Raw genomic sequence first — 9,755 nt, 5'->3', positions numbered from 1 at the left:
TGTGATGGTCTGGACTGCAGTTTTGTAATAAAAATAACGACTGTATACACTTATTTTGAGGCATATCTAGGGAAACATAAAAACACATCCAATTAGTTTCAAGCCATTTTATTTTGATTTTACTAAATTCACACGTTAGGTAAATCTGCATGAAAAGGGGCTGGTAGACATTGTTCCACTATGAACTACAAAATCTGAATAGGCCAGCCAAGTATATTTGAATTATGTAATTAGCTCTGAAATTCACTGCCAAAGCAAATCGAGGGACACATCAGCACTACACACTTTTCTGACCCGACCCTTATTTTATATATTCAAATAGATTTAATTTCCCAAATAGAATATGGTAATCCATGCACCTTTTGCAGTTCACAGCGTAACTATGTCTAACAAATAATTAAAAAAAAGGTTTCAAGAACTAAGTAAAAGGATACATATAAGAGGATAAACGATACATTAAAGTTTATGAAATCAACTTATTTAAAGACCGTTATCATTACATATCGTAGATTATTCACTGACAAAACCTTACTTGTTCCCTGCAGTGACATGTCTTAATGCAAATATTAACACAAGTACCGGCGATATTTTGAAACGTGCTGGTCTACAACGCCCAGTCAAAACTCTCCTGTTGATTTATGTTTGACGTTTTAAAGAGTTTTTACTATCAATCAATGTTTAATTAGAAAAAAACAACAACGACCGTGTTCATAAATTGCGTTTGGTAGTAGTGCTAGTGTTCAGTATTCCTTTTTGGTCCGTAAAATTTTGGATAAATTTAAATCGTTTATGTCAACGTTATAAACAAATTTAACATATACAGGTTTTTCCATAGCCTATACATAAACCGAAGAAAAAGAAAGGTTACAAGGCTTACAAGACTTACTGGGATCTTAATCGAAATATTTATTATTTTTCAAGAAATATCTAAATTGTTACAGAAAGGCATAGCTTAATTCTGAGAATCTGGGACTTTCGTGCAGTAACAACTGGTATACAATTAAGCCATGTAGTACAAACATAGAATTTATAAGCGCCGATTTACGTTGGCCTTTTGTTTTTAGTAAAGAGTACGTCTCATGTCGTAATACTCGTACAATGTGACAAACGAAAATGGCCGATGGACAATTCGCGACTGTATAAACTAAAATTCACTGTGACCTGATTTTAACTGACCGATTGAATGTTTAAATGGAATCTTCAAATGGAGTTGACTAGTTTAAACGTGATGGAATTTCACAGAAAAAAAAACATAGCCAATTATTTGTCACAGATACAACAAGCGGATATGCTGAAGTGAAACCATTTTTTGCTAGCGTAAAGGTTTAAAATTTAAATTATCACTGCACTTTCGTTGAGTGCTGCAAAACAATAATTTGATTGCGACGAACATGAAATATTTACCATCGACAAACAATGTTATTCGTCACACACACGAGGCAAAATTGTATGTTAGATGTTGGAGGAGTATCATAGGCGGTACATCCCAATGCCACAACCAAAGTCAATAATACCTTGAATAAATGGTATACGCATTGGCATTTCGTTCAAGTGAGGGAAATTGGCCAATTGATTGTTGGTGGTTGGTGAACATAAACATACTAAATTGGTATTGCTGCCCTCCACCCAATGACATTCAATTTCACACGTCAGTCGATACGTATGTTCTTTTCAAAGATGTTATTAAAAAAGACTACCAGATAGATTACATTCAAGAAAAAGTAATTTAAAAAAAAGTAAAATTTTGAGTTGGGCCGTTTCTGGCGCATTTGTGTTACTTTTCTATTGAAGTTTGAACAACTTAAACTATAGGAGCAGCCTCTTAATGTTGGACAATTGATTTATTTTGTTTGTAAATCGTTTCAATTGATTGGTATTTCAACTCATACAAGAAAAGTTTTTGATATATTTTATCAAGACACATACGTGAACCCAAAATAATATTATTTAAGAGAATGTGCAATTTTGGAGAAAACCCCATCATGACAACTTATTCAAAACATCACCAAAGCATAACTTCATGGCTCAATTCCCGATTGGCCACAACGTCAAGAAAGACCAAAGATATGCGTAGTTGCAATCTTAACGGACATAAATGGAAAAGCAATAAAGACTTCCAGTTCAACGAACGAAAGTAACCGGTTCTTTAGGCTTTGCAAGGTTTGTTTTGTTGTTGCAGAACTATGTTGGTTGTTTGCAGTAGATATATGCATTTATTATAAAAACAAGCCTTGACTGGATAGACATTTGATCAGGCATGTTATTGAAATAGTACGTTCGCCTCCGATACCTCCCATTCCGGAACAGCCAAAGGAAAAGGCTAAGGTCTTAACCACGAAACGAGTTTGAGATTGACCTCCATGTTCCGCATACGATCTCGGTACATATTTAGAAGAAATAACAATTTGCTTCTGTTTGACAGCAACATAAACTGTATCTTGTCGAAATCTTTCTTGGTAAATGAACCAACGTAGTGGTGTAGTCGATAAAACAATAATGTAGCTCAGTTACAGTGTCTGCGGTATTGACAAAATATAACTAAATAAAATTCATTTCAAATTTACTCGAAGTAATCATCATCTACACTACTTGTTAAGTTATTTCTAAAATTAAATACTATTAACAGAAGCTTTAGCACTTTAAGCACATCACTGTTACGTGGATGCTTGGTTGGCCATTGAAATTTATGATCTCTTACACGAGATAATTGACGGTCGGAACGATGCACAAAACACTTGATCGTTTTCACACTTTAAAGCAAGTCCAGTAGCATTGTTTATACAATTTCCCACAAGTGTGGATCTGTGGACTACACGTTACTGCAATCTCGTAGGTTGGATTTGCGATTTTTCTGGAAAACAAAGCCCGCGAGAATTCACTCTAAACAGCTTATCGACGTGTTCGATTCCGTTGATCGATCGTTTGCAACTGAACTCTCGCATTACTTCGCATGCAATTTTTATAAGCTCAACTTGCTTTCCCATCTCAGATGGAAGTTCTCTCCATCTCTCGCTTGTTACATTATCTCTCTACCGTTCTGTTTATCTCTGTCTTTCTTTGTATTTCTCTTGTTTTCTGTATTTTTGATCTTCAACTGTTGATCTTCCTTCCCTGTCTCTCGATCTTTTTTATGATCATTGTGGAATCTATGGAAAATAAATTACGAAAATATTATGTATGCTGCAAAATGCTTAAAAATTCATTTATTTTGTAAAATAATATGTTTCATGGCTCCATATTGGCATCGTTATCATAATTGAAGGTTTAGATCAATTTTGATCTTGAATAAACGAATGCAGCATTTTATATGCCACAACATTCTACTAGCTGGAGGGTGAGCGGATTCCGCCGTAATGTATACAGTATACAAGACACGACGCCATAATTTATGTAACCAATATTCAACAACCGGTAAACTGATTCACAATCAGAATTGCTCCAACGGCCAACGGCCAATAAAAAGTTTGAAAAATAATTTTTAATCTTCCTTTTTTTGGGTTTTAGCTTTTAAAGGAGTTGAGTATAATTCAATGTACTAATGGCTAACTTTCATATTTAGGGTTTCCTGTGATAAATATTGCCACACTAAGAGCCGACGTTATAAGTAACGTTCCTTTTACCCGGTCGTGACCACACATTTTGTTTAATATGAAAAGTTTGTAGACCGCTTGGAAGCCTGAAAGCTTAACAGCTACTAATGAGAAGTTAATAACACGTAACATTCCCGTACCACTTAAAGCTGCTGGTCGATTTGATATTGTTTAACTTTAGAAAAACAACTTTTGTCTAAAACATCACAAAAATATCATACTATCAGAATTTCGCAACAATTCATGGTAAAAATACCTCAAGGTTTTGAATGGCGATAAAAATCCAAATTCCAAAGTGATTAAAATTCCCCAAATATAATTGAAAACAACCTGTAAAAAAAAAGTATGTGTGAAATTGTTCATGATGATGAAAAGCGGTGGGTAAACAGTTTTCAAAATAATCCTCAGCAAGTACGTTGATCCGGAAACTTTCATTTCTTTCATCTAATAATCATTGTTTTATTAATGGTATCAATATATATAAAACATACGCTTCAGTATGGTCAATAGAAGCAAAGTGCTATACTTTTGACTAGAAACATATTTGAAATTCCTTTTTTTCAATACACATCCTGTATTGTTTTCGATTAACAACATTTTTTTTTTTTTTGTAACGCTTTCCTATCAATGTCAAATGCGGTTTGGGGAATGGAAAAAAAAGGATTTTTTAGAAAATTTGTCATTGCCTTTAATGAGCCTGTTTGTTGGTTTTGGTAATGGTTTTAGTTACCCTAGCCTGTCGCTTTTTGTCCACTTTATGAAAAAAGGTTTTCGACTCAACGGAATTTTGCTACATGATAACAGCAACAGCAAGGTGATGCTTTGAGTTAAAAATCTCAAATTCACGTTCCCCTCGAATTCCAAGCAAGCGCAAGGAAGCGAACTAGCCACACTGCGGAGGGCATGCGGGGCTAGTTGTTTTCCATAAACAGTGTAGTTTGGTGTGTGCTATTTTTGCACGCTGCCTGGCCAGCAATAGATAAAACAAGAAATAAGAAAAGTAGCGGAATAACAGGTGGAAGTGCGCGTCGTACGCATGTGAACGACACTTCTTTCAGTGGAAAGGCGGTGACTTTGGGCGGAAGAGAGGGAATGGGTTTATAAAAGCACTTGCAACCCGGTGTGGACATTTTAGTTCGAAACCATATGGTTCTCTTGTTCGTTACTCCGGTGCACCCGGTTCTTATGCACATTGTGCAGTACGTCTAAACGCCTTAAGCGACACGATTTCAAAATGGGTCCCGAAAGAGGATTAAGTTGCTTAATTCTTGTGTTATCGTTGGTACTAGTATCATGCAGTGCTGCTGCAGCTAATACCTTCAAGCAACCGGCGTTGTTTCTTACGATAAAAAGTTCAAACTTTGGTATGGCGAAAATAGATCATATTAAGTGCGGCTATCTCGTAGTGACAGATATTCTTATTAGCCCGGATGGTGTTCCACTTCCATTCTGCAACGATCATTGTGAGTAATTGTTGATTCTGTTTGTTAATGTGCACTTTTGAGATAAATCTTTATCCATTAAATGATGCCTTTCGTCTTCGTCTTCAAAGGTGTGTACAACAAGAGGGCAGGTTTGAAGATTATTGCATCTTTTGGTGGTTCCGTGGTCCCATCGGACCTATTCGTCTTCTTATCCTGTGATGACAAACGGCGTGCAGCGTTTGTGGATAACTTGATTGAGTTTACAGTTTCACATGGATTTGATGGGATCGATTTGTCCTGGCTATATCCTGCTCTTCAAGAACGGGTATGTCTTAAGAAGCTACATTTGTACACACAATATTTCCACTAATGTTATCTTGGAGCATATTCATGAAAACATATTCTCTCTTGAAGGATCGCTACGTACGGCTACTGAAAGATCTTCGTCAAGCATGTGATCGATACGGTCTTTTACTGACGGTGACTGTTCCTAGTCGGCCGTCCGTGATAGAGGTAAACTACCCGGTTGAAAAGATAGACAAATATGCGGACTTTGTAATACTGAGTACGACCGAGTTCCGCAAGTTGCGTAAAACATCCTTCATAGCCCCTTTATACTCGAGCAGCCCGGGATCGTCGAATAGCATTGTGAGTAATGAAGATACACGTAATTTGTCTTAGGTGACATGACGGTAGTAATTTTCCGACATTTTTTCCAGGATTATCACGTGGATCGCTGGAAACTGGCTGGGCTGAGTTGTGGTAAGATAGTTATCGTGATCCAAACGATGACCCTAACTTACAAGTTATACATACAGAACGAGTATCGCGTTGGAACACCGGCGCTCCAGTTGAAGATCCGTCCGTATTACAAAATTTGTCGAAAATTGTACAGTGGTTCTCTGGAGATTTGGGACAGTAGTGCTAAGAGTCCGTATGCGTTTCGCGACTTGTCTTGGTATTCGTATGAAAACGAAAAGTCCATAAAAGAGAAAGTGGGATTTGTGATTCAGCAGAACCTTGCGGGATTGGCCGTATTCTATTACGACGAAGACGATCCGATCAACATTTGCGGTGATGGACAGTATCCGTTGACTACGATCGTAATGGCAGCGATGCAGTCCGACTACCTGCCTCCGTCAGTAATCACAGATTCCCAGATCTACCATTTCGATTCGGCCTTGAATAGTTCCCCGTTTTCCCAAATGCGACAGGATATCTACAATTCTGCAGTGAACAATAAGCAACCATGTGATGTTTATGTAGAAGAAAGCAGTGATGCAATCGAACAGTTGGGTAAAGCTATAGATGTTTACCAAAGGTCCAAAGTTCCTACCGACTTGACTGGCAAACTTTCTGGAATGGGGGAACTGGTTGAACAGCCTCAGTTATCGTCAGTGGGTTCTATGGAAATCATGTTTGATGACCTACTGTTATCGGCCGAGCAATCTGCAGAATTCTTCCAAGGAGATGCAATGTTTCCTTCAAATATTGGTACTTTAGTGGATTTGGGTGACAGTGTAGACATGAGTCTGTTATCATCAGCTATTGCTGATCAGTCTATACCTGCTGGCTCCAACAGATCACCGGGTTCGGCTTTAACCGGGGGGCAATTGTTTTCCGAAAATCTACAATTAAGCGGTTCTAACAAGTGCCCGCTCTTCTCTGAGCAGACAGATAGCCAACGTGTGGTATACACCAAACCATCCTGCTCGCATCATCGTCCCATAAGACCTTGTTCACATTGTGGTTCTATAGCACCGCCCCTCCATCCCCCAAAATCATGTCTACACCAACTACCAAGTCTTAGAATATTCGCCACGGCACATGGACCGACGACCACAACGACTACCACCACAACCACACCAAAACCGATGGAGTTTCTTACGATGGCTCCAGCAACGTATCGACCACCAACTTTCTGTCAAGCTTGCAACCCTTGTGTTAAACTAGTAGCCACCAGTGGCTCCCACGAACCGAAAGTCCCCACAACTCCTCCTGCTCCTGTGAATACACCATCCTCTTGTCTTTCGGCACAACTGTACTCGGAGATGAATGGTGGACAGCTTTCGCCCTCATCGTTACAGTTGCAGGCAAACGTTGATAGAGTGTCAGCACCGGTGTCGGTGCAATTTCAGGCCAATTCCGTGGGTGCACAGCCTATACCGTCGTTTGGAGTCTTCGAAACGAAAGTTTGCCCTTGTGATGGGATATTGCAGGATCCGCACGATAAACGCTCATACTATCTCTGCAAACGAGGATTGTAAGTATATTTTTTTCAACTAGTTTATTAGATTTGTTCAAACTGAAAGACTTCTTATTATATTTTTCTCCATACAGACCAATGTGCGAAGAAAACAAATTCACCTGTGCTCACGGTTATATTTTCGATGAGCGATGTAAAAAATGTGTCGTTGAAGGATCGTAGGACTTCGTATGACTGTATAAAAATCGCTAAGCGATTGAAGAAAAAACCAAAAGAAATGAGAAGATTAACACGGTCAGATAAAATAATATCTTCAATAGACATCGCTCAAACGACCAGATTAAAGACTGCGCAACAGAGCCTTGCAATACAATGCTGCTCTTCGAATGAGCTCAAGAAATTAATAAATAGCTTTTCTGCAGCGTAGCAACCGTTGGTGAACCACCAACCAGCGTATCCTATCTGGCATAAAGTTGTTTTGGAAATGCGCGATAGCTTACTCGCCACTAAAACAATCCAGTGATTGTGTCGATCTGTCTAGGAGAGCTATAGTTGCAAGTAAACCGGGCGGGTTCCGATATGATTAGGTTTTCTTTGAATAAAATGTTTCTTTTAACTAAGCGTTCGTCTGATGTCTTCATCTCTACGTGTTGGTATTGAAGGCTTGTGGTTCGTTATGATGCCATTCAAGAAACTGTTCACTGATAAAGTGGAACCGCTGATAACAACTTTCTTTTATTTCCATGCCGAATACCGTGATTAGCAAGTTGATAGGACTGTTCCTAATTTTGTTATCCTTGCTGCTCACGTACTTTGAATAAATTTGTTCGTGTTAAGATGTGCGTACGTGCTTGCGCTGACAAAAGCGCAATGTTTTTAGATTCGGAACGTAGAACAAAAGCAATAACAAAAACAATTATATGAACGAAAACATAACTGTTTTCAGAAACCACAGAAACCTTGACTTTGGGTTTTACTTCAACCTTATGGCACTTCTCTCCATAGTCATTTTACTACGATGAAGCAACCAGCTTGCTTCCAAAGATATTGGTTCATGTTTTCAACGAAATCTTTTATACCTTTTTATGCATCAAATTTGTTTTAATTACAATTGGAACTTGTATGGTGTGCAATATTTATATATGGATTAATTGCATAAAAAAAATTCAATTTTTTAAATTATTTCACTATTCACACAATACCGGTGATCATTTTATATTGATTAAGAATATTGTTATGCACAAATGTGTTTGTATTATTTCCGCCTTTCAGACATTGGCAGTTTTCTTCGGTGTTGGCCCTATCTACTAGGATGCGAAAATTAATGGATAATACCATATTTCATTCTTCATAATCTATTGAACAGTAAGGTTTATTCACATTTTTCAATATTTTTATCCAAAAATTCCGACATCAAAATGGTGAAAATCGCTTTGCGTTATGGGATAACCTATCGAATATAATGAAGTTAAAATAAAATGAAGTTAAAACCAGGTTTATATAAAGAATAGGTTTCAAAACCTGAACAAAACAGTTCACACTTATAAACTTAAAGTTTAAAAAATTCAAGTATCGTATTTTGTAGTTAATTTACAAAAAATGAACATAAATCATGATTTATCATGAATCATGAATGACTGCAGTCATTAATTATGATTCTTGGATAACAAACCGTTAATGTTTTTGGACAATCAGCGTATTGTTTCAGCGCTGTGTTCGCAGGTTCTTTTACGTACCGTTCCTATCCCACGGTGAACTCTTCTTTAACTCTACTCTGATCGACATTTTGCCTGTCACGCAAAAGCGTTTGTTTTGTATCCGAAACAAATCAAATTACTAACACAGTATTGCTTTGAATGATTTCACTATGGGAGGGGCACGTGTGGTGAAAGCTACACCTAAATGGGTGTAAAGTTTATTGCTCTGAAGTATGGTGCGTTTTGTTTGACAGAAGACTGCATGTTGACCAGTGTGTGTTATAGAATATAATACATTATTGAAAGATAGCAGAGCCAGTACGAATGAAGCAATGCGCCGAACGCATGGGAAATGTACAGTAGTGATCGCAATGGACTTGAAGATTACAAGCCAAACGAACACAAAATGTTGTATTTTTGGCAAAACGTATTGCTTCCTTTTTGAATAAAATGAACATATATTTGTTTTCTAAGAATCCCTAGTGCGGCCGCCTTTGTTGTATGGTCATCGAATATTCGCACTTATCTTTCTAACAATGAGTTAATAAGACGAACATACAATTAATAAACAAATTTTATTTATAACACACTACTCTACATCTTCAATGGCAACGTTTGTAGGGTTTTTGTACACTTGCTAACACATGTTCAATAAGAAGATTCAAAACTATACATCATTTGCTCATTTCAGATAATAATGTTAATAATACTTTTAAGTTTCTCCAATTGTGTATCTACATCCACTTTCCATAGGGCTGAAGATTACAAACGTTGTTTGGTATGAGATTCAAACTAAAGGAATTGTGGTTCGTTGGAAAAGACTGCCTGGTGTAAAGTT

The 9,755-nt window shown here is 37.4% G+C and overlaps 1 protein-coding gene across 1 annotated transcript; it reads left to right on the top strand.

Moving 5' to 3' along the window:
* Nucleotides 1-4,824: 4,824 nt before the first annotated feature.
* On the top strand, nucleotides 4,825-7,442 carry LOC131292856 (chitinase-3-like protein 1). The gene is made up of 7 exons (XM_058320949.1): nucleotides 4,825-5,053; nucleotides 5,143-5,339; nucleotides 5,429-5,662; nucleotides 5,734-6,310; nucleotides 6,773-7,072; nucleotides 7,124-7,277; nucleotides 7,355-7,442. The coding sequence occupies exons 1-7, from the start codon at nucleotides 4,825-4,827 to the stop codon at nucleotides 7,440-7,442; spliced, it is 1,779 nt and encodes a 592-aa protein (XP_058176932.1).
* Nucleotides 7,443-9,755: the final 2,313 nt, after the last annotated feature.

The sequence above is a fragment of the Anopheles ziemanni genome, unplaced genomic scaffold (assembly GCF_943734765.1).
Source record: "Anopheles ziemanni unplaced genomic scaffold, idAnoZiCoDA_A2_x.2 scaffold_12_ctg1, whole genome shotgun sequence".
In the NCBI taxonomy this organism is placed as follows: Eukaryota; Metazoa; Arthropoda; class Insecta; order Diptera; family Culicidae; genus Anopheles; species Anopheles ziemanni.
Note: the sequence above shows the minus strand (reverse complement) of the source record. Positions and strands in the feature narration are given on the sequence as shown.

Coding starts and splice junctions, on each gene's coding strand:
- LOC131292856 (XM_058320949.1), top strand. CDS start 4,825: ATGGGTCCCGAAAGAGGATTAAGTTGCTTAATTCTTGTGTTATCGTTG. Junction 5,054..5,142: donor TCCATTCTGCAACGATCATT/GTGAGTAATTGT, acceptor TCGTCTTCAAAG/GTGTGTACAACAAGAGGGCA. Junction 7,073..7,123: donor ACTGTACTCGGAGATGAATG/GTGGACAGCTTT, acceptor ACGTTGATAGAG/TGTCAGCACCGGTGTCGGTG.